Below are 25,547 nucleotides of genomic sequence, written 5' to 3'. Positions count from 1 at the left end.
AGGACACCCCCTGGACAGGACACTGATGTAGCAGGATACCCCCTGGACAGGACACTGATGTAGCAGGACACCCCCTGGACAGGACACTGATGTAGCAGGACACCCCCTGGACAGGACACTAGTCTGTCAGAGTGTTGTTGAGTACATAACCAGCTGGTCTGTTTATTAATCTACATTCTAGGCCTTTCTTCCTCTTTTCTAAATGGTGTCTATTTGTGTTGGGAGCATCCTGCCTGCTGCTCTACTGATAACCACCGTGTGTGTGTGTGTGTGTGTGTGTGTGTGTGTGTGTGTGTGTGTGTGTGTGTGTGTGTGTGTGTGTGTGCACCCATGCTTGTATCTTTTAGTGTTGTGCTTGTGTGTGGTTGATTAGTCTCCTTCTCAGCATCCGTCTTCTCCTCTAAGAGATTCTAGTGTTGTCTTCTATACAGAGCAGCTTCCTGTGATACAGCAAGCATTTCGCTACACTCGCATTAACATCTACTAACCATGTGTATGTGACCAATAACATCTGCTAACCATGTGTATGTGACCATTAACATCTGCTAACCATGTGTATGTGACCATTAACATCTGCTAACCATGTGTAGATGCTATATCTGACACACTATATCACAGAGAGCTGCAATACTATATATCTGACAGACACTATATCACAGAGAGCTGCTATATCTGACAGACACTATATCACAGAGAGCTGCTATACTATATACCTGACAGACACTATATCACAGAGAGCTGCTATATCTGACAGACACTATATCACAGAGAGCTGCTATACCTGACAGACACTATATCACAGAGAGCTGCTATATCTGACAGACACTATATCACAGAGAGCTGCTATACCTGACAGACACTATATCACAGAGAGCTGCTATATCTGACAGACACTATATCACAGAGAGCTGCTATATCTGACAGACACTATATCACAGAGAGCTGCTATACTATATATCTGACAGACACTATATCACAGAGAGCTGCTATACTATATATCTGACAGACACTATATCACAGAGAGCTGCTATACTATATATCTGACAGACACTATATCACAGAGAGCTGCTATATCTGACAGACACTATATCACAGAGAGCTGCTATATCTGACAGACACTATATCACAGAGAGCTGCTATACTATATATCTGACAGACACTATATCACAGAGAGCTGCTATATCTGACAGACACTATATCACAGAGAGCTGCTATACTATATATCTGACAGACACTATATCACAGAGAGCTGCTATACTATATATCTGACAGACACTATATCACAGAGAGCTGCTATATCTGACAGACACTATATCACAGAGAGCTGCTATATCTGACAGACACTATATCACAGAGAGCTGCTATACTATATATCTGACAGACACTATATCACAGAGAGCTGCTATACTATATATCTGACAGACACTATATCACAGAGAGCTGCTATACTATATATCTGACAGACACTATATCACAGAGAGCTGCTATATCTGACAGACACTATATCACAGAGAGCTGCTATACTATATATCTGACAGACACTATATCACAGAGAGCTGCTATATCTGACAGACACTATATCACAGAGAGCTGCTATATCTGACAGACACTATATCACAGAGAGCTGCTATACTATATATCTGACAGACACTATATCACAGAGAGCTGCTATACCTGACAGACACTATATCACAGAGAGCTGCTATATCTGACAGACACTATATCACAGAGAGCTGCTATATCTGACAGACACTATATCACAGAGAGCTGCTATACTATATATCTGACAGACACTATATCACAGAGAGCTGCTATACTATATATCTGACAGACACTATATCACAGAGAGCTGCTATACTATATATCTGACAGACACTATATCACAGAGAGCTGCTATACTATATATCTGACAGACACTATATCACAGAGAGCTGCTATATCTGACAGACACTATATCACAGAGAGCTGCTATATCTGACAGACACTATATCACAGAGAGCTGCTATACTATATATCTGACAGACACTATATCACAGAGAGCTGCTATATCTGACAGACACTATATCACAGAGAGCTGCTATACTATATATCTGACAGACACTATATCACAGAGAGCTGCTATACCTGACACTATATCGCGGATCAGGGCTTCAGCCCAGGTTACCGGATCAGGGCTTCCGCCCAGGTTACCGGATCAGGGCTTCAGCCCAGGTTACCGGATCAGGGCTTCAGCCCAGGTTACCGGATCAGGGCTTCAGCCCAGGTTACCGGATCAGGGCTTCCGCCCAGGTTACCGGATCAGGGCTTCCGCCCAGGTTTCCGGATCAGGTTACCGGATCAGGGCTTCCGCCCAGGTTACCGGATCAGGGCTTCCGCCCAGGTTACCGGATCAGGGCTTCCGCCCAGGTTACCGGATCAGGGCTTCCGCCCAGGTTACCGGATCAGGGCTTCCGCCCAGGTTACCGGATCAGGGCTTCCGCCCAGGTTACCGGATCAGGGCTTCCGCCCAGGTACCGGATCAGGGCTTCCGCCCAGGTTACCGGATCAGGGCTTCCGCCCAGGTTACCGGATCAGGGCTTCCGCCCAGGTTACCGGATCAGGGCTTCCGCCCAGGTTGCTCAGAATGCCAGAAATCACATTTTGTTTATGGTAATTAAGAACATGCATCTCTGATGCAACAGCGTGCGTCATTCTTACTGAATTCCGATGAAATGTTAGCTTCCCCTAGCTTCCCCTAGCCTCCCCTAGCTTCCCCTAGTCTTATGTATTCTAAGCTTTCCCTGAAGTAAATAGAATTACATTTCCCAAATCATATGGCCCAAATAGCTTGGCCTCTCTGTCCTCTGTTCTGTACTCTGGCCCCTCTGGCCTCTACTAGTTTCTACTGTCTACTGGCTTCTCTGATCTCTACTGGCTTCTGTACTCCTGCCTCTCTGTTCTCTGTACTCTGGCCTCTTTGGGCTGTTCTGGCCCCTACTGGCATCTTTGGGCTGTTCTGGCCCCTACTGGCCTCTCTGTTCTCTGTACTCTGGCCTCTTTGGGCTGTTCTGGCCCCTACTGGCATCTTTGGGCTGTTCTGGCCCCTACTGGCCTCTCTGTTCTCTGTACTCTGGCCTCTTTGGGCTGTTCTGGCCCCTACTGGCATCTTTGGGCTGTTCTGGCCCCTACTGGCCTCTCTGTTCTCTGTACTCTGGCCTCTTTGGGCTGTTCTGGCCCCTACTGGCCTCTCTGTTCTCTGTACTCTGGCCTCTTTGGGCTGTTCTGGCCCCTACTGGCATCTTTGGGCTGTTCTGGCCCCTACTGGCCTCTCTGTTCTCTGTACTCTGGCCTCTTTGGGCTGTTCTGGCCCCTACTGGCATCTTTGGGCTGTTCTGGCCCCTACTGGCCTCTCTGTTCTCTGTACTCTGGCCTCTTTGGGCTGTTCTGGCCCCTACTGGCCTCTCTGTACTCTGGCCTCTTTGGGCTGTTCTGGCCCCTACTGGCCTCTGTTCTCTGTACTCGTCCACCCCCCACTTCCTTCCTTTCCTTCCTTCCTTCCTTCCTCAGCTCCTCTTAGTGTGAACTCTGCTTCCTGCACTGTGTTGTCATCTGCAATCTCTTTTAGCTCAGTGTCCTGTTATCAGGATCAGTTTTACCTGACGATATGTTACTCTGCATGACGACGTAGCACAACATGAACCCAGATATCTAAGACTTAGATGGTAGACTGTTGCTGAACAATGAACCCAGATATCTAAGACTTAGATGGTAGACTGTTGCTGAACAATGAACCCAGATATCTAAGACTTAGATGGTAGACTGTTGCTGAACAATCCAATATGTTTTTAACATTCCTTCGTAGTAAAGAATAAACAGTAATGTGGACTTGTTTTACAGTGCCAGGTGTTCAGCTGACAAATGAGACTGGTCGTTATTTACCCGTCTGTACGCGTCATTGACATCTTTTATAGTTACACCATCGTTGTTCTGTTCATTTCCCATGTCAGTTTTATGTTTGATTTCACCTTCATTTAACCAGGTAGGCTAGTTGAGAACACCTTTATTTAACCAGGTAGGCCAGTTGAGAACACCTTTATTTAACCAGGTAGGCTAGTTGAGAACACCTTTATTTAACCAGGTAGGCCAGTTGAGAACACCTTTATTTAACCAGGTAGGCTAGTTGAGAACACGTTCTCATTTACAACTGCGACCCTGACCAAGATAAAGCAAAGCATTGCGACACAAACAACAACACAGAGTTACACATGGAGTAAACAACAACAACAGTTACGCATGGAGCAAACAACAACAACAGAGTTACACATGGAGTAAACAACAACAACAGAGTTACACATGGAGTAAACAACAACAACAGAGTTACACATGGAGTAAACAACAACAGAGTTACACATGGAGTAAACAACAACAACAGAGTTACACATGGAGTAAACAACAACAACAGTTACGCATGGAGCAAACAACAACAACAGAGTTACACATGGAGTAAACAACAACAACAGAGTTACGCATGGAGTAAACAACAACAACAGAGTTACGCATGGAGTAAACAACAACAACAGAGTTACGCATGGAGTAAACAACAACAACAGAGTTACGCATGGTGTAAACAATAAACAAGTCAATAACACAAACAAGGCAATGACACAGTAGAGAAAAGAAAGTATATATACATAGTGTGCAAAAGGCATGAGGAGGTGGGAAATAAATAGGCCATAGGAGCGAATAATTACAATTTAGCAGATTAACACTGGAGTGATAAATGAGCAGATGATGTACAAGTAGAGATACTAGTGTGCAAAAGAGCAGAACAGTAAATAAATACAGTATGGGGATGAGGTAGATTGGGTGGGCTATTTCCAGATGGACTATCAGAATCATAAAACACGGGACGAGATGTTACTGTCCATTGTGCCAGTAGATGGTCTGCGCTCACATGAGAGATGGACTATGTACAGCTGCAGTGATCGGGTTAGCTGCTCAGATAGATGATGTTTAAAATTGGTGAGGGAAATAAGTCTTTTTTTTTGCAATTCGTTCCAGTGACCGGCAGCAGAGAACTGGAAGGAAACTCGGCCAAATGAGGTGTCTACCTCTGCCTGACAACAGAAGCAGGACAACAGAACTCTGTTTCCCGTGTCAGTCCTCTACTCTGCCTGACAACAGAACTCTTGTTTCCCGTGTCAGTCCTCTACTCTGCCTGACAACAGAACTCTTGATTCCCGTGTCAGTCCTCTACTCTGCCTGACAACAGAACCCTGTTTCCCATGTCAGTCCTCTACTCTGCCTGACAACAGAACTCTGTTTCCCATGTCAGTCCTCTACTCTGCCTGACAACAGAACTCTGTTTCCCGTGTCAGTCCTCTACTCTGCCTGACAACAGAACTCTTGTTTCCCGTGTCAGTCCTCTACTCTGCCTGACAACAGAACTCTTGATTCCCGTGTCAGTCCTCTACTCTGCCTGACAACAGAACCCTGTTTCCCATGTCAGTCCTCTACTCTGCCTGACAACAGAACTCTGTTTCCCGTGTCAGTCCTCTACTCTGCCTGACAACAGAACTCTGTTTCCCGTGTCAGTCCTCTACTCTGCCTGACAACAGAGAGAAGCAGGACAACAGAACTCTATTTCCCATGTCAGTCCTCTACTCTGCCTGACAACAGAACTGTTTCCCGTGTCAGTCCTCTACTCTGCCTGACAACAGAACTCTGTTTCCCATGTCAGTCCTCTACTCTGCCTGACAACAGAACTCTGTTTCCCATGTCAGTCCTCTACTCTGCCTGACAACAGAACTCTGTTTCCCGTGTCAGTCCTCTACTCTGCCTGACAACAGAACTCTGTTTCCCATGTCAGTCCTCTACTCTGCCTGACAACAGAACTCTTGTTTCCCGTGTCAGTCCTCTACTCTGCCTGACAACAGAACTCTTGATTCCCGTGTCAGTCCTCTACTCTGCCTGACAACAGAACCCTGTTTCCCATGTCAGTCCTCTACTCTGCCTGACAACAGAACTCTGTTTCCCGTGTCAGTCCTCTACTCTGCCTGACAACAGAACTCTGTTTCCCGTGTCAGTCCTCTACTCTGCCTGACAACAGAGAGAAGCAGGACAACAGAACTCTATTTCCCATGTCAGTCCTCTACTCTGCCTGACAACAGAACTCTGTTTCCCATGTCAGTCCTCTACTCTGCCTGACAACAGAACTCTGTTTCCCGTGTCAGTCCTCTACTCTGCCTGACAACAGAACTCTGTTTCCCATGTCAGTCCTCTACTCTGCCTGACAACAGAACTCTGTTTCCCGTGTCAGTCCTCTACTCTGCCTGACAACAGAACTCTGTTTCCCATGTCAGTCCTCTACTCTGCCTGACAACAGAACTCTGACCCCTTAGAGGAAGAAACAGGAAGTGTCCATGTTCCGTTCTGGAAAACCCCACCGGTCGTCCTGAGTTAAATGGATGCTGATTGTGTTGTTTGGTGTCTGGGGACGTGACTCTCTTTCAGAAGCCAAGCAAGGAGTCGCTGTTAAAGGATCTACTGATGATATGGAGGTTGCATCCTCATGTTTTAGATACGGGTCATAGGGAGGATGTTATAAAGTATTGATACGGGTCGTAGGGAGTCTGTTACCATGAAGTATTGATACGGGTCGTAGGGAGTCTGTTACCGTATAGTATTGATATGGGTCGTAGGGAGGCTGTAAATCACATTCCTGAACACTGATAGGCTACTAGATACTGTCTGATCTGTGTAAATCACATTCCTGAACACTGATAGGCCTCTAGATACTGCCTGATCTGTGTAAATCACATTCCTGAACACTGATAGGCCACTAGATACTGTCTGATCTGTGTAAATCACATTCCTGAACACTGATAGGCCACTAGATACTGTCTGATCTGTGTAAATCACATTCCTGAACACTGATAGGCCACTAGATACTGTCTGATCTGTGTAAATCACATTCCTGAACACTGATAGGCCACTAGATACTGTCTGATCTGTGTAAATCACATTCCTGAACACTGATAGGCCACTAGATACTGCCTGATCTGTGTAAATCACATTCCTGAACACTGATAGGCTACTAGATACTGCCTGATCTGTGTAAATCACATTCCTGAACACTGATAGGCCACTAGATACTGTCTGATCTGTGTAAATCACATTCCTGAACACTGGTAGGCCTCTAGATACTGCCTGATCTGTGTAAATCACATTCCTGAACACTGATAGGCTACTAGATACTGTCTGATCTGTGGTGTTCAGTGTTGTTGTTTAGGGGTTGTTGGTATCCATGGTAACAGCAGTGAATGGTGGTGGTACGCCAGGCATGGTTTACAGCTATGACCACATCTGGCCGTTGACGTGTGTGTGTGTGTGTGTGTGTGTGTGTGTGTGTGTGTGTGTGTGTGTGTGTGTGTGTGTGTGTCACAATATTTGCTATACAAACACACACACACACACGGATCCCCTGCGGTGTGTAACCACAGCCACGGCTCATAATCTTCTGACAGTTGTTTAGATGGCTGGTTTCTCTCTCTGAAAGGAGATATGCTCTGTCTCTGTCTGTCGGTCTGAACTTGATCTACTGCAGAGTCTGAATCTGGGCTTTACAGTCTTGAGGCTCCACGTCTCAAGGTTTCAGAGTAGAAGTGCTGATTTATGATCAGTTCTGCCTTTTGAGGTCCCAAATGAAGGTAACCAGGTAACCAGATAGCATGGACATGGAGGACCTGTGGATCAGTGTACAGATAACCCCTAACTAAACACTACAGTAGACCTATCTAAACAACCCCACTGCTCTAAGGGGGGGGTGTAACCCCTAACTAAACACTACAGTAGACCTATCTAAACAACCCCACTGCTCTAAGGGGGGGGTGTAACCCCTTTACTAAACACTACAGTAGACCTATCTAAACAACCCCACTGCTCTAAGGGGGGGGGGGGGGTAACCCCTTTACTAAACACTACAGTAGACCTATCTAAACAACCCCACTGCTCTAAGGGGGGAGACAATGCGTCCTGTAGGTTATTTGTAGTGGTGTCGTGTGGGGACGTCTCCCCGGTCGTGTGGGATGTTATTGTTAACCTCATCACTTTGATCTCTTTCAGAGAAGCTGTACAACTCTCATGGACCTGAGCTCCGGAGGTCCCTGTTCTCTCTCAAGCAGCTCTTTGAGGTAAAGACCAGTATATTATCTCTGGTAAAGGCCAGTATATTATCTCTGGTAAAGGCCAGTATATTATCTCTGGTAAAGGCCAGTATATTATCTCTGGTAAAGGCCAGTATATTATCTCTGGCAGAGGCCAGTATATTATCTCTGGTTAGGACCAGTATATTATCTCTGGTTAGGACCAGTATATTATCTCTGGCAGAGGCCAGTATATTATCTCTGGCAGAGGCCAGTATATTTATCTCTGGCAGAGGCCAGTATATTATCTCTGGCAGAGGCCAGTATATTATCTCTGGCAGAGGCCAGTATATTATCTCTGGCAGAGGCCAGTATATTATCTCTGGCAGAGGCCAGTATATTATCTCTGGCAGAGGCCAGTATATTATCTCTGGCAGAGGCCAGTATATTTATCTCTGGCAGAGGCCAGTATATTTATCTCTGGCAGAGGCCAGTATATTTATCTCTGGCAGAGGCCAGTATATTTATCTCTGGCAGAGGCCAGTATATTTATCTCTGGTTAGGACCAGTATATTATCTCTGGTTAGGACCAGTATATTATCTCTGGCAGAGGCCAGTATATTTATCTCTGGCAGAGGCCAGTATATTTATCTCTGGCAGAGGCCAGTATATTTATCTCTGGCAGAGGCCAGTATATTTATCTCTGGCAGAGGCCAGTATATTTATCTCTGGCAGAGGCCAGTATATTTATCTCTGGCAGAGGCCAGTATATTTATCTCTGGCAGAGGCCAGTATATTTATCTCTGGCAGAGGCCAGTATATTTATCTCTGGCAGAGGCCAGTATATTTATCTCTGGCAGAGGCCAGTATATTTATCTCTGGCAGAGGCCAGTATATTTATCTCTGGCAGAGGCCAGTATATTTATCTCTGGCAGAGGCCAGTATATTTATCTCTGGCAGAGGCCAGTATATTTATCTCTGGCAGAGGCCAGTATATTTATCTCTGGTTAGGACCAATAAAATGGTCAAAATTTGGCAAAGCATTTATCTTTTTGTTCTAATTACAAATTGTTATGTTTGGGCCAAATCCAATACTAAACATTACTGAGTCCCACCCACCGTCTATTAGACCTGTGCTGATTCTCTCCATATCACATCGACCATCCTCCCTCCTCTTCCTCTTTCTGTGAGCTGGTGCCAACAGGGTCAGTGGAAACGGCTCTACTCTGTGTCTGATAGGACTGGAACAGAGGAACCTGGAAGAATGGAGACGGGGGGTGGGGAGAGAGAGAGGGGGAGATGGAGGGGGGGAGGGTGGCGGTAGAGAGGGGAGAGAGAGAGGGGGGAGACGGCGGTAGAGTGGTGAGAGAGGGGGAGACTTGGGGGGAGAGGGGGAGACTGGGAGAGAGCGGGGGGAGACGGAGAGAGAGGGGGGAGACGTAGAGGGGGAGAGAGAGAGGGGGAGACGGAGAGAGAGGGGGAGACTGGGAGAGAGAGAGAGGGGGGAGATGGGGGAGACTGATAGATGGGGAGACTGGGAGAGAGGAGGAGGAGGGGGGGAGGGAGAGAGCACATACCAGTCGTGCCAGAGACTTCATTGTAATCATTTGAGAGATGAAGGCTTGATAATTGAAGTAGACGTAAATGTGCAGGGCGTGTCCCCAGTAGGGTTGTGCGGGGCGTGTCCCCAGTAGGGTTGTGCAGGGCGTGTCCCCAGTAGGGTTGTGCAGGGCGTGTCCCCAGTAGGGTTGTGCAGGGCGTGTCCCCAGTAGGGTTGTGCAGGGCGTGTCCCCAGTAGGGTTGTGCAGGGCGTGTCCCCAGTAGGGTTGTGCAGGGCGTGTCCCCAGTAGGGTTGTGCAGGGCGTGTCCCCAGTAGGGTTGTGCAGGGCGTGTCCCCAGTAGGGTTGTGCAGGGCGTGTCCCCAGTAGGGTTGTGCGGGGCGTGTCCCCAGTAGGGTTGTGCGGGGCGTGTCCCCAGTAGGGTTGTGCGGGGCGTGTCCCCAGTAGGGTTGTGCAGGGCCCAGTGTCCCCAGTAGGGTTGTGCAGGGCGTGTCCCCAGTAGGGTTGTGCAGGGCGTGTCCCCAGTAGGGTTGTGCAGGGCGTGTCCCCAGTAGGGTTGTGCAGGGCGTGTCCCCAGTAGGGTTGTGCAGGGCGTGTCCCCAGTAGGGTTGTGCAGGGCGTGTCCCCAGTAGGGTTGTGCAGGGCGTGTCCCCAGTAGGGTTGTGCGGGGCGTGTCCCCAGTAGGGTTGTGCGGGGCGTGTCCCCAGTAGGGTTGTGCGGGGCGTGTCCCCAGTAGGGTTGTGCGGGGCGTGTCCCCAGTAGGGTTGTGCGGGGCGTGTCCCCAGTAGGGTTGTGCGGGCGTGTCCCCAGTAGGGTTGTGCGGGGCGTGTCCCCAGTAGGGTTGTGCGGGGCGTGTCCCCAGTAGGGTTGTGCGGGGCGTGTCCCCAGTAGGGTTGTGCGGGGCGTGTCCCCAGTAGGGTTGTGCGGGGCGTGTCCCCAGTAGGGTTGTGCGGGGCGTGTCCCCAGTAGGGTTGTGCGGGGCGTGTCCCCAGTAGGGTTGTGCGGGGCGTGTCCCCAGTAGGGTTGTGCGGGGCGTGTCCCCAGTAGGGTTGTGCGGGGCGTGTCCCCAGTAGGGTTGTGCGGGGCGTGTCCCCAGTAGGGTTGTGCGGGGCGTGTCCCCAGTAGGGTTGTGCGGGGCGTGTCCCCAGTAGGGTTGTGCGGGGCGTGTCCCCAGTAGGGTTGTGCGGGGCGTGTCCCCAGTAGGGTTGTGCAGGGCGTGTCCCCAGTAGGGTTGTGCAGGGCGTGTCCCCAGTAGGGTTGTGCAGGGCGTGTCCCCAGTAGGGTTGTGTGGAGAAGCAAACAGTTTGTTTTACAGCCGTTGAGAATGACAATAGTTCCTCATAATGTCGAAACTCCTTCCCAGCGGTCTCTCCTTTTCCAGAACCAATCAGCAGCGTGAAACAGGGACACGTGTCCTGCTCTGGTCCAATGGAAACGTCCTCAAACAGGGACACGTGTCCTGCTCTGGTCCAATGGAAACGTCCTCAAACAGGGACACGTGTCCTGCTCTGGTCCAATGGAAACGTCCTCAAACAGGGACACGTGTCCTGCTCTGGTCCAATGGAAACGTCCTCAAACAGGGACACGTGTCCTGCTCTGGTCCAATGGAAACGTCCTCAAACAGGGACACGTGTCCTGCTCTGGTCCAATGGAAACGTCCTCAAACAGGGACACGTGTCCTGCTCTGGTCCAGTGGAAACGTCCTCAAACAGGGACACGTGTCCTGCTCTGGTCCAGTGGAAACGTCCTCAAACAGGGACACGTGTCCTGCTCTGGTCCAGTGGAAACGTCCTCAAACAGGGACACGTGTCCTGCTCTGGTCCAGTGGAAACGTCCTCAAACAGGGACACGTGTCCTGCTCTGGTCCAGTGGAAACGTCCTCAAACAGGGACACGTGTCCTGCTCTGGTCCAGTGGAAACGTCCTCAAACAGGGACACGTGTCCTGCTCTGGTCCAGTGGAAACGTCCTCAAACAGGGACACGTGTCCTGCTCTGGTCCAGTGGAAACGTCCTCAAACAGGGACACGTGTCCTGCTCTGGTCCAATGGAAACGTCCTCAAACAGGGACACGTGTCCTGCTCTGGTCCAATGGAAACGTCCTCAAACAGGGACACGTGTCCTGCTCTGGTCCAGTGGAAACGTCCTCAAACAGGGACACGTGTCCTGCTCTGGTCCAGTGGAAACGTCCTCAAACAGGGACACGTGTCCTGCTCTGGTCCAGTGGAAACGTCCTCAAACAGGGACACGTGTCCTGCTCTGGTCCAATGGAAACGTCCTCAAACAGGGACCTACCTGACTACTTCTTATCAGTGCTTGACTTGGACTGAAACAGGTTACCCGGTACTCATTTCTGGGTGCTGGTACCGTTTTTACATTTAGGGACAGGAAATAGTTTTTGAGCTAATATTCTATATCAGAGGGAACAGGAGCTCCAGCTGTGGAACATGTTTGAGGTGCCGGTACTCGGCTCCGGTGAGCTCCTGCCAAAGGTCAAGCACCACTTCTTATCACCTTGATCAAATGGTCTCCAGCTGTGTCTGTCCCGAGCTCACTGGGCAGGGACACTCTGAGGGACCAGGATAGTTGATACAATGTTGCTAGTGAGACATTCAGGCATGGAACCATTTTTAGTTAATAGTTGATACAATGTTGCTGGTGAGACCTTCAGGTTGGAGACATTTTTAGTTAATAGTTGATACAATGTTGCTGGTGAGACCTTCAGGTTGGAACCATTTTTAGTTAATAGTTGATACAATGTTGCTAGTTTGTTGGTGAGACCTTCAGGCATGGAACCATTTTTAGTTAATAGTTGATACAATGTTGCTAGTGAGACATTCAGGCATGGAACCATTTTTAGTTAATAGTTGATACAATGTTGCTGGTGAGACCTTCAGGTTGGAGCCATTTTTAGTTAATAGTTGATACAATGTTGCTGGTGAGACCTTCAGGTTGGAGCCATTTTTAGTTAATAGTTGATACAATGTTGCTGGTGAGACATTCAGGCATGGAACCATTTTTAGTTAATAGTTGATACAATGTTGCTAGTTTGTTGGTGAGACCTTCAGGCATGGAACCATTTTTAGTTAATAGTTGATACAATGTTGCTAGTTTGTTGGTGAGACATTCAGGCATGGAACCATTTTTAGTTAATAGTTGATACAATGTTGCTGGTGAGACATTCAGGCATGGAACCATTTTTAGTTAATAGTTGATACAATGTTGCTAGTTTGTTGCAGAAAGGCCATGTGTGTGTTTTATTTTTATCATGATATTCTCTACCTGCAGGATGCAATATTTTAATCTGTTGGCTGTTTTTACATAGTTGCCAATGGCAACAGAAGTTACTTTTTAGGTTTGTCATTTACATTCTGGATAGAGTTTTGATTAACTACATGACAATGATTTTGAGATACTTTTGTATATATATATAAAATACAAATACACTATATATCCAAAAGTATGTGGACACCCCTTTAACTTAGTGGATTCGGCCAAACCAGTTGCTGACAGGTGTATAAAATCGAGCACTCAGCCCATGCCGTCTCCATAGACAAACATTGGCAGTAGAATGGCCCATACTGAAGAGCTCAGTGACTTTCAACGTGGCACCGTCATAGGATGTCACCTTTCCAACAAGTCAGATCTTCACATTTCTGCCCTGTTACATCTGCCCCGGGCCAACTGTAAGTGCTGTTATTGTGAAGTGGAAACATCTAGAAGCAGCTCAGCCGCGAAGTGTTAGGCCACACAAGCGGGGCGGCTGAGCGCTGAAGCACGTAAAGAATCATCTGTCCATCTGTCTTGCAACACACTACTCTAGTGTGCTGGGAACATTAACTGTCTGGGGTCTAAACTGCGTCTAAGCAGGGTTTCTATGGTATCCTCTCTGTTAACAATCTGCTGTGTGGTTGCGGTGTGTTGTAGGACGATAAAGACCTGGTGCCAGAGTTTGTGAATTCAGAAGGCTTGACGTGTTTCATCAAGGTTGGAACGGAGGCAGACCACAACTATCAGAACTACATTCTCCGAGGTGAGTACGATCTCAACAGTCATTTTCATTTAAACTTTTATTTAACATGGCAAGTCAGTTAAGAACAGATTCTTATTTACAATGACGGCCTACCGGGGAACAGTGGGTTAACTGCCTTGTTCAGGGGGCAGAACGACAGATTTTTTACCTTGTCAGCTCAGGGATTCGATCCAGCAACCTTTTGGTTACTAGTCCAATGCTCTAACCACTAGACTACCTGCCTGCCCCACTCATCTAACAGACTCACCTACCTTATATATCACTTTAATAGTTTTCTCAGACGTACATATTTCAGAACAAGTTTGAATGTTACACAGTAAATAAATACCTAGATACTTCTACCATTATTAGTGTTACCGATCAGAACAAAGATACTGAGGATACTGAACGTCAGGGCTTTAGTATCGTGATACTGAGGACGCTGAACGTCAGGGCTTTAGTATCGTGATACTGAACGTCAGGGCTTTAGGTATCGTGATACTGAGGACGCTGAATGTCAGGGCTTTAGTATCGTGATACTGAGGATGCTGAACGTCAGGGCTTTAGGTATCGTGATACTGAGGACGCTGAACGTCAGGGCTTTAGGTATCGTGATACTGAGGACGCTGAACGTCAGGGCTTTAGGTATCGTGATACTGAGGACGCTGAACGTCAGGGCTTTAGTATCGTGATACTGAGGACGCTGAACGTCAGGGCTTTAGGTATCGTGATACTGAACGTCAGGGCTTTAGGTATCGTGATCCTGAGGACGCTGAACGTCAGGGCGTTAGTATCGTGATACTGAACGTCAGGGCTTTAGTATCGTGATACTGAGGACACTGAACGTCAGGGCTTTAGGTATCGTGATACTGAACGTCAGGGCTTTAGGTATCGTGATACTGAGGACGCTGAATGTCAGGGCTTTAGTATCGTGATACTGAGGACGCTGAACGTCAGGGCTTTAGGTATCGTGATACTGAGGACGCTGAACGTCAGGGCTTTAGTATCGTGATACTGAGGACGCTGAACGTCGGCTTTAGTATCGTGATACTGAACGTCAGGGCTTTAGGTATCGTGATACTGAGGACGCTGAACGTCAGGGCTTTAGTATCGTGATACTGAGGACGCTGAACGTCAGGGCTTTAGGTATCGTGATACTGAGGACGCTGAATGTCAGGGCTTTAGTATCGTGATACTGAGGACGCTGAACGTCAGGGCTTTAGGTATCGTGATACTGAGGACGCTGAATGTCAGGGCTTTAGTATCGTGATACTGAGGACGTGAACGTCAGGGCTTTAGGTATCGTGATACTGAGGACGCTGAATATCAGGGCTTTAGTATCGTGATACTGAGGACGCTGAACGTCAGGGCTTTAGGTATCGTGATACTGAGGACACTGAATATCAGGGCTTTAGTATCGTGATACTGAGGACGCTGAACGTCAGGGCTTTAGGTATCGTGATACTGAGGACGCTGAATGTCAGGGCTTTAGTGTCTTTGTGTAGCAGCTCCTAATCTGATCTGTGTGTAGCAGCTCCTAATCTGATCTTTGTGTTGCAGCTCCTAATCTGATCTTTGTGTTGCAGCTCCTAATCTGATCTTTGTGTTGCAGCTCCTAATCTGATCTTTGTGTTGCAGCTCCTAATCTGATCTTTGTGTTGCAGCTCCTAATCTGATCTTTGTGTTGCAGCTCCTAATCTGATCTTTGTGTAGCAGCTCCTAATCTGATCTTTGTGTAGCAGCTCCTAATCTGATCTTTGTGTTGCAGCCCTCAGTCAGATCATGCTGTTTGTAGATGGGATGAACGGTGTGATCGACCACAATGACACTGTTCAGTGGCTCTACACTCTCAGTGGCAGTCTGGTGGGTATTACATACAGTAGAGACCTGACCGTACACACACACACACACACACAGAGAGAGAGAGTCTACTGTCCGTAATGTCAGTGAGAGAGAGAGTCTACTGTCCGTGATGTCAGAGAGAGAGTCTACTGTCCGTGATGTCAGAGAGAGAGTCTACTGTCCGTAATGTCAGAGAGAGAGTCTACTCTCCGTAATGTCAGAGAGAGAGAGTCTACTCTCCGTAATGTCAGAGAGAGAGAGAGTCTACTGTCCGTAATGTCAGAGAGAGAGAGAGTCTACTGTCCGTAATGTCAGAGAGAGAGAGTCTACTGTCCGTAATGTCAGAGAGAGAGAGTCTACTGTCCGTAATGTCAGAGAGAGAGAGTCTACTGTCCGTAATGTCAGAGAGAGAGAGTCTACTGTCCGTAATGTCAGAGAGAGAGAGTCTACTGTCCGTAATGTCAGAGAGAGAGAGTCTACTGTCCGTAATGTCAGAGAGAGAGTCTACTGTCCGTAATGTCAGAGAGAGAGAGTCTACTGTCCGTAATGTCAGAGAGAGAGAGTCTACTGTCCGTAATGTCAGAGAGAGAGAGTCTACTGTCCGTAATGTCAGAGAGAGAGTCTACTGTCCGTAATGTCAGAGAGAGAGTCTACTGTCCGTAATGTCAGAGAGAGTCTACTGTCCGTAATGTCAGAGAGAGAGTCTACTGTCCGTAATGTCAGAGAGAGAGTCTACTGTCCGTAATGTCAGAGAGAGAGTCTACTGTCCGTAATGTCAGAGAGAGAGTCTACTGTCCGTAATGTCAGAGAGAGAGTCTACTGTCCGTAATGTCAGAGAGAGAGTCTACTGTCCGTAATGTCAGAGAGAGAGTCTACTGTCCGTAATGTCAGAGAGAGAGTCTACTGTCCGTAATGTCAGAGAGAGAGTCTACTGTCCGTAATGTCAGAGAGAGAGTCTACTGTCCGTAATGTCAGAGAGAGAGTCTACTGTCCGTAATGTCAGAGAGAGAGTCTACTGTCCGTAATGTCAGAGAGAGAGTCTACTGTCCGTAATGTCAGAGAGAGAGTCTACTGTCCGTAATGTCAGAGCAGAGAGAGAGTCTACTGTCCGTAATGTCAGAGAGAGAGTCTACTGTCCGTAATGTCAGAGAGAGAGTCTACTGTCCGTAATGTCAGAGAGAGAGAGTCTACTGTCCGTAATGTCAGAGAGAGAGAGTCTACTGTCCGTAATGTCAGAGAGAGAGAGTCTACTGTCCGTAATGTCAGAGAGAGAGAGTCTACTGTCCGTAATGTCAGAGAGAGAGTCTACTGTCCGTAATGTCAGAGAGAGTGAGCCTACTGTCCGTAATGTCAGAGAGAGTGAGCCTACTGTCCGTAATGTCAGAGAGAGAGTCTACTGTCCGTAATGTCAGAGAGAGAGTCTACTGTCCGTAATGTCAGAGAGAGAGTCTACTGTCCGTAATGTCAGAGAGAGAGTCTACTGTCCGTAATGTCAGAGAGAGAGTCTACTGTCCGTAATGTCAGAGAGAGAGTCTACTGTCCGTAATGTCAGAGAGAGAGTCTACTGTCCGTAATGTCAGAGAGAGAGTCTACTGTCCGTAATGTCAGAGAGAGAGTCTACTGTCCGTAATGTCAGAGAGAGAGTCTACTGTCCGTAATGTCAGAGAGAGAGGGTCTACTGTCCGTAATGTCAGAGAGAGAGGGTCTACTGTCCGTAATGTCAGAGAGAGAGGGTCTACTGTCCGTAATGTCAGAGAGAGAGAGCCTACTGTCCGTAATGTCAGAGAGAGAGTCTACTGTCCGTAATGTCAGAGAGAGAGTCTACTGTCCGTAATGTCAGAGAGAGAGTCTACTGTCCGTAATGTCAGAGAGAGAGGGTCTACTGTCCGTAATGTCAGAGAGAGAGGGTCTACTGTCCGTAATGTCAGAGAGAGAGGGTCTACTGTCCGTAATGTCAGAGAGAGAGGGTCTACTGTCCGTAATGTCAGAGAGAGAGGGTCTACTGTCCGTAATGTCAGAGAGAGAGGGTCTACTGTCCGTAATGTCAGAGAGAGAGTCTACTGTCCGTAATGTCAGAGAGAGAGTCTACTGTCCGTAATGTCAGAGAGAGTCTACTGTCCGTAATGTCAGAGAGAGAGAGTCTACTGTCCGTAATGTCAGAGAGAGAGTCTACTGTCCGTAATGTCAGAGAGAGAGAGTCTACTCTCCGTAATGTCACAGAGAGAGAGAGTCTACTGTTCGTAATGTCAGAGAGAGTGAGTCTACTGTCCGTAATGTCAGAGAGAGAGAGCCTACTGTCCGTAATGTCAGAGAGAGAGAGCCTACTGTCCGTAATGTCAGAGAGAGAGTCTACTGTCCGTAATGTCAGAGAGAGAGTCTACTGTCCGTAATGTCAGAGAGAGAGTCTACTGTCCGTAATGTCAGAGAGAGAGTCTACTGTCCGTAATGTCAGAGAGAGAGTCTACTGTCCGTAATGTCAGAGAGAGAGTCTACTGTCCGTAATGTCAGAGAGAGAGTCTACTGTCCGTAATGTCAGAGAGAGAGTCTACTGTCCGTAATGTCAGAGAGAGAGGGTCTACTGTCCGTAATGTCAGAGAGAGAGGGTCTACTGTCCGTAATGTCAGAGAGAGTCTACTGTCCGTAATGTCAGAGAGAGAGAGCCTACTGTCCGTAATGTCAGAGAGAGAGTCTACTGTCCGTAATGTCAGAGAGAGAGTCTACTGTCCGTAATGTCAGAGAGAGAGTCTACTGTCCGTAATGTCAGAGAGAGAGTCTACTGTCCGTAATGTCAGAGAGAGAGGGTCTACTGTCCGTAATGTCAGAGAGAGAGGGTCTACTGTCCGTAATGTCAGAGAGAGAGGGTCTACTGTCCGTAATGTCAGAGAGAGAGGGTCTACTGTCCGTAATGTCAGAGAGAGAGGGTCTACTGTCCGTAATGTCAGAGAGAGAGGGTCTACTGTCCGTAATGTCAGAGAGAGAGTCTACTGTCCGTAATGTCAGAGAGAGAGTCTACTGTCCGTAATGTCAGAGAGAGAGTCTACTGTCCGTAATGTCAGAGAGAGAGAGTCTACTGTCCGTAATGTCAGAGAGAGAGTCTACTGTCCGTAATGTCAGAGAGAGAGGTCTACTGTCCGTAATGTCAGAGAGAGAGGGTCTACTGTCCGTAATGTCAGAGAGAGAGGGTCTACTGTCCGTAATGTCAGAGAGAGAGTCTACTGTCCGTAATGTCAGAGAGAGAGAGCCTACTGTCCGTAATGTCAGAGAGAGAGTCTACTGTCCGTAATGTCAGAGAGAGAGTCTACTGTCCGTAATGTCAGAGAGAGAGTCTACTGTCCGTAATGTCAGAGAGAGAGGGTCTACTGTCCGTAATGTCAGAGAGAGAGGGTCTACTGTCCGTAATGTCAGAGAGAGAGGGTCTACTGTCCGTAATGTCAGAGAGAGAGGGTCTACTGTCCGTAATGTCAGAGAGAGAGGGTCTACTGTCCGTAATGTCAGAGAGAGAGGGTCTACTGTCCGTAATGTCAGAGAGAGAGTCTACTGTCCGTAATGTCAGAGAGAGAGTCTACTGTCCGTAATGTCAGAGAGAGAGTCTACTGTCCGTAATGTCAGAGAGAGAGAGTCTACTGTCCGTAATGTCAGAGAGAGAGTCTACTGTCCGTAATGTCAGAGAGAGAGAGTCTACTCTCCGTAATGTCACAGAGAGAGAGAGTCTACTGTTCGTAATGTCAGAGAGAGTGAGTCTACTGTCCGTAATGTCAGAGAGAGAGAGCCTACTGTCCGTAATGTCAGAGAGAGAGAGCCTACTGTCCGTAATGTCAGAGAGAGAGTCTACTGTCCGTAATGTCAGAGAGAGAGTCTACTGTCCGTAATGTCAGAGAGAGAGTCTACTGTCCGTAATGTCAGAGAGAGAGTCTACTGTCCGTAATGTCAGAGAGAGAGTCTACTGTCCGTAATGTCAGAGAGAGAGTCTACTGTCCGTAATGTCAGAGAGAGAGTCTACTGTCCGTAATGTCAGAGAGAGAGTCTACTGTCCGTAATGTCAGAGAGAGAGTCTACTGTCCGTAATGTCAGAGAGAGAGTCTACTGTCCGTAATGTCAGAGAGAGAGGGTCTACTGTCCGTAATGTCAGAGAGAGAGGGTCTACTGTCCGTAATGTCAGAGAGAGTCTACTGTCCGTAATGTCAGAGAGAGAGAGCCTACTGTCCGTAATGTCAGAGAGAGAGTCTACTGTCCGTAATGTCAGAGAGAGAGTCTACTGTCCGTAATGTCAGAGAGAGAGTCTACTGTCCGTAATGTCAGAGAGAGAGTCTACTGTCCGTAATGTCAGAGAGAGAGGGTCTACTGTCCGTAATGTCAGAGAGAGAGGGTCTACTGTCCGTAATGTCAGAGAGAGAGGGTCTACTGTCCGTAATGTCAGAGAGAGAGGGTCTACTGTCCGTAATGTCAGAGAGAGAGGGTCTACTGTCCGTAATGTCAGAGAGAGAGGGTCTACTGTCCGTAATGTCAGAGAGAGAGTCTACTGTCCGTAATGTCAGAGAGAGAGTCTACTGTCCGTAATGTCAGAGAGAGTCTACTGTCCGTAATGTCAGAGAGAGAGAGTCTACTGTCCGTAATGTCAGAGAGTCTACTGTCCGTAATGTCAGAGAGAGAGAGTCTACTCTCCGTAATGTCAGAGAGAGAGAGTCTACTGTTCGTAATGTCAGAGAGAGTGAGTCTACTGTCCGTAATGTCAGAGAGAGAGAGCCTACTGTCCGTAATGTCAGAGAGAGAGAGCCTACTGTCCGTAATGTCACAGAGAGAGAGAGCCTACTGTCCGTAATGTCACAGAGAGAGAGAGCCTACTGTCCGTAATGTCAGAGAGAGAGGGTCTACTGTCCGTAATGTCAGAGAGAGAGTCTACTGTCCGTAATGTCAGAGAGAGAGTCTACTGTCCGTAATGTCAGAGAGAGAGAGTCTACTGTCCGTAATGTCAGAGAGAGAGTCTACTGTCCGTAATGTCAGAGAGAGAGTCTACTGTCCGTAATGTCAGAGAGAGAGTCTACTCTCCGTAATGTCAGAGAGAGAGAGCCTACTGTCCGTAATGTCACAGAGAGAGAGAGCCTACTGTCCGTAATGTCACAGAGAGAGAGAGCCTACTGTCCGTAATGTCAGAGAGAGAGCCTACTGTCCGTAATGTCAGAGAGAGAGAGCCTACTCTCCGTAATGTCAGAGAGAGAGAGCCTACTGTCCGTAATGTCAGAGAGAGAGAGCCTACTGTCCGTAATGTCAGAGAGAGAGAGCCTACTGTCCGTTATGTCAGAGAGAGAGAGCCTACTGTCCGTAATGTCAGAGAGAGAGGGTCTACTGTCCGTAATGTCAGAGAGAGAGGGTCTACTGTCCGTAATGTCAGAGAGAGAGTCTACTGTCCGTAATGTCAGAGAGAGAGTCTACTGTCCGTAATGTCAGAGAGAGAGTCTACTGTCCGTAATGTCAGAGAGAGAGTCTACTGTCCGTAATGTCAGAGAGAGAGTCTACTGTCCGTAATGTCAGAGAGAGAGAGTCTACTGTCCGTAATGTCAGAGAGAGAGAGTCTACTGTCCGTAATGTCAGAGAGAGAGAGTCTACTGTCCGTAATGTCAGAGAGAGAGTCTACTGTCCGTAATGTCAGAGAGAGAGTCTACTGTCCGTAATGTCAGAGAGAGAGTCTACTCTCCGTAATGTCACACAGAGAGAGAGAGTCTACTGTCCGTAATGTCAGAGAGAGTGAGTCTACTGTCCGTAATGTCAGAGAGAGTGAGTCTACTGTCCGTAATGTCAGAGAGAGAGAGCCTACTGTCCGTAATGTCACAGAGAGAGAGAGCCTACTGTCCGTAATGTCACAGAGAGAGAGAGCCTACTGTCCGTAATGTCAGAGAGAGAGAGCCTACTGTCCGTAATGTCAGAGAGAGAGAGCCTACTGTCCGTAATGTCAGAGAGAGAGAGCCTACTCTCCGTAATGTCAGAGAGAGAGAGCCTACTCTCCGTAATGTCAGAGAGAGAGAGCCTACTCTCCGTAATGTCAGAGAGAGAGAGCCTACTCTCCGTAATGTCAGAGAGAGAGAGCCTACTGTCCGTAATGTCAGAGAGAGAGAGCCTACTGTCCGTAATGTCAGAGAGAGAGAGCCTACTGTCCGTAATGTCAGAGAGAGAGAGCCTACTGTCCGTAATGTCAGAGAGAGAGAGCCTACTGTCCGTAATGTCAGAGAGAGAGAGCCTACTGTCCGTAATGTCAGAGAGAGAGCCTACTGTCCGTAATGTCAGAGAGAGAGCCTACTGTCCGTAATGTCAGAGAGAGAGTCTACTGTCCGTAATGTCAGAGAGAGAGAGCATACTGTCCGTAATGTCAGAGAGAGAGAGAGCCTACTGTCCGTAATGTCAGAGAGAGAGAGCCTACTGTCCGTAATGTCAGAGAGAGCCTACTGTCCGTAATGTCAGAGAGAGAGAGCCTACTGTCCGTAATGTCCGAGAGAGAGCCTACTGTCCGTAATGTCAGAGAGAGAGCCTACTGTCCGTAATGTCAGAGAGAGAGTCTACTGTCCGTAATGTCAGAGAGAGAGAGTCTACTGTCCGTAATGTCAGAGAGAGAGGGTCTACTGTCCATAATGTCAGAGAGAGAGGGTCTACTGTCCGTAATGTCAGAGAGAGAGAGTCTACTGTCCGTAATGTCAGAGAGAGAGAGTCTACTGTCCGTAATGTCAGAGAGAGAGTCTACTGTCCGTAATGTCAGAGAGAGAGAGTCTACTCTCCGTAATGTCACAGAGAGAGAGTCTACTGTCCGTAATGTCACAGAGAGAGAGAGTCTACTGTCCGTAATGTCAGAGAGAGAGTCTACTGTCCGTAATGTCAGAGAGAGAGTCTACTGTCCGTAATGTCAGAGAGAGAGAGTCTACTGTCCGTAATGTCAGAGAGAGAGTCTACTGTCCGTAATGTCAGAGAGAGAGAGTCTACTGTCCGTAATGTCAGAGAGAGAGAGTCTACTGTCCGTAATGTCAGAGAGAGAGAGCCTACTGTCCGTAATGTCAGAGAGAGAGAGAGCCTACTGTCCGTAATGTCAGAGAGAGAGAGCCTACTGTCCGTAATGTCAGAGAGAGAGAGCCTACTGTCCGTAATGTCAGAGAGAGAGAGCCTACTGTCCGTAATGTCAGAGAGAGAGAGCCTACTGTCCGTAATGTCAGAGAGAGAGAGCCTACTGTCCGTAATGTCAGAGAGAGAGAGCCTACTGTCCGTAATGTCAGAGAGAGAGAGCATACTGTCCGTAATGTCAGAGAGAGAGAGCCTACTGTCCGTAATGTCCGAGAGAGAGCCTACTGTCCGTAATGTCCGAGAGAGAGTCTACTGTCCGTAATGTCAGAGAGAGAGTCTACTGTCCGTAATGTCAGAGAGAGAGTCTACTGTCCGTAATGTCAGAGAGAGAGTCTACTGTCCGTAATGTCAGAGAGAGAGTCTACTGTCCGTAATGTCAGAGAGAGAGAGTCTACTGTCCGTAATGTCAGAGAGAGAGAGTCTACTGTCCGTAATGTCAGAGAGAGAGGGTCTACTGTCCGTAATGTCAGAGAGAGAGAGTCTACTGTCCGTAATGTCAGAGAGAGAGTCTACTGTCCGTAATGTCAGAGAGAGAGAGTCTACTCTCCGTAATGTCACAGAGAGAGAGTCTACTGTCCGTAATGTCACAGAGAGAGAGAGTCTACTGTCCGTAATGTCAGAGAGAGAGTCTACTGTCCGTAATGTCAGAGAGAGAGTCTACTGTCCGTAATGTCAGAGAGAGAGTCTACTGTCCGTAATGTCAGAGAGAGAGAGTCTACTGTCCGTAATGTCAGAGAGAGAGGGTCTACTGTCCGTAATGTCAGAGAGAGAGAGTCTACTCTCCGTAATGTCACAGAGAGAGAGTCTACTGTCCGTAATGTCACAGAGAGAGAGAGTCTACTGTCCGTAATGTCACAGAGAGAGAGAGTCTACTGTCCGTAATGTCAGAGAGAGTCTACTGTCCGTAATGTCAGAGAGAGAGTCTACTTTCCGTAATGTCAGAGAGAGAGTCTACTGTCCGTAATGTCAGAGAGAGAGTCTACTGTCCGTAATGTCAGAGAGAGAGTCTACTGTCCGTAATGTCAGAGAGAGAGTCTACTGTCCGTAATGTCAGAGAGAGAGTCTACTGTCCGTAATGTCAGAGAGAGAGAGTCTACTGTCCGTAATGTCAGAGAGAGAGTCTACTGTCCGTAATGTCAGAGAGAGAGAGTCTACTGTCCGTAATGTCAGAGAGAGAGAGTCTACTGTCCGTAATGTCAGAGAGAGAGAGTCTACTGTCCGTAATGTCAGAGAGAGAGAGTCTACTGTCCGTAATGTCAGAGAGAGAGGGTCTACTGTCCGTAATGTCAGAGAGAGAGGGTCTACTGTCCGTAATGTCAGAGAGAGAGTCTACTGTCCGTAATGTCAGAGAGAGAGAGTCTACTGTCCGTAATGTCAGAGAGAGTCTACTGTCCGTAATGTCAGAGAGAGAGAGAGAGTCTACTGTCCGTAATGTCAGAGAGAGTCTACTGTCCGTAAGAGACATGCCCCACCCCCATGATGTCTGTAAGAGACTTAAACACTAGTGTCTCTCGCTCAGTAAATGTTTGTAAATCAATCACCTTGCAGCTGCTACAGCTCTGATTTCACATCTCCTTTTTAAACAGGGAAGTGAGAACAGCCAATGAGATGTGACAGATAGGACAGGGTGTGAAACTAGAATATGGTGAGAAGCTCTTGTTACGTAAGACTGTGTTAGAATGAAGACTGTTACTGTAGTGATGGAGACGAGGTTCAAGACACTGTAGTGAAGAGGTTCAAGACACTATACTGTAGTGAAGAGGTTCAAGACACTATACTGTAGTGATGGAGACGAGGTTCAAGACACTATACTGTAGTGATGGAGACGAGGTTCAAGACACTGTCGTGAAGAGGTTCAAGACACTGTCGTGAAGAGGTTCAAGACACTGTCGTGAAGAGGTTCAAGACACTGTCGTGAAGAGGTTCAAGACACTGTCGTGAAGAGGTTCAAGACACTGTCGTGAAGAGGTTCAAGACACTGTCGTGAAGAGGTTCAAGACACTGTCGTGAAGAGGTTCAAGACACTGTCGTGAAGAGGTTCAAGACACTGTCGTGAAGAGGTTCAAGACCATGCCCCAGGACTACCTGACATGATGACTCCTTGCTGTCCCCAGTCCACCTGGCCATGCTGCTGCTCCAGTTTCAACTTCCACCTGACTGTGCTGCTGCTCTAGTTTCAACTGTTCTGCCTTATTATTATTCGACCATGCTGGTCATTTATGAACATTTGAACATCTTGGCCATGTTCTGTTATAATCTCCACCCGGCACAGCCAGAAGAGGACTGGCCACCCCACATAGCCTGGTTCCTCTCTAGGTTTCTTCCTAGGTATTGGCCTTTCTAGGGAGTTTTTCCTAGCCACCGTGCTTCTACACCTGCATTGCTTGCTGTTTGGGGTTTTAGGCTGGGTTTCTGTACAGCACTTTGAGATATCAGCTGATGTACGAAGGGCTATATAAATAAATTTGATTTGATTTGACTGTCGTGAAGAGGTTCAAGACACTGTCGTGAAGAGGTTCAAGACACTGTCGTGAAGAGGTTCAAGACACTGTCGTGAAGAGGTTCAAGACACTGTCGTGAAGAGGTTCAAGACACTGTCGTGAAGAGGTTCAAGACACTGTCGTGAAGAGGTTCAAGACACTGTCGTGAAGGGGTTCAAGACACTGTCGTGAAGAGGTTCAAGACACTGTCGTGAAGAGGTTCAAGACACTGTCGTGAAGAGGTTCAAGACACTGTCGTGAAGAGGTTCAAGACACTGTCGTGAAGAGGTTCAAGACACTGTCGTGAAGAGGTTCAAGACACTGTCGTGAAGAGGTTCAAGACACTGTCGTGAAGAGGTTCAAGACACTGTCGTGAAGAGGTTCAAGACACTGTCGTGAAGAGGTTCAAGACACTGTCGTGAAGAGGTTCAAG

The 25,547-nt window shown here is 47.8% G+C and overlaps 1 protein-coding gene across 1 annotated transcript in view; it reads left to right on the top strand.

The window, feature by feature from the left end:
* The window catches only part of fhod1 (formin homology 2 domain containing 1), a 159,438-nt gene that overhangs the window by 73,115 nt on the left and 60,776 nt on the right, over positions 1-25,547 (top strand). The window contains exons 4-6 of the mRNA XM_031820953.1: positions 8,104-8,171; positions 13,607-13,712; positions 15,460-15,554. Coding sequence (XP_031676813.1) covers positions 8,104-8,171; positions 13,607-13,712; positions 15,460-15,554 — 269 coding nt within the window. The remainder of the gene's footprint in view (positions 1-8,103; positions 8,172-13,606; positions 13,713-15,459; positions 15,555-25,547) is intronic.

This window comes from Oncorhynchus kisutch, unplaced genomic scaffold, assembly GCF_002021735.2.
Source record: "Oncorhynchus kisutch isolate 150728-3 unplaced genomic scaffold, Okis_V2 scaffold3788, whole genome shotgun sequence".
In the NCBI taxonomy this organism is placed as follows: domain Eukaryota; kingdom Metazoa; phylum Chordata; class Actinopteri; order Salmoniformes; family Salmonidae; genus Oncorhynchus; species Oncorhynchus kisutch.
This window is presented reverse-complemented; position numbering and strand designations above follow the sequence as displayed.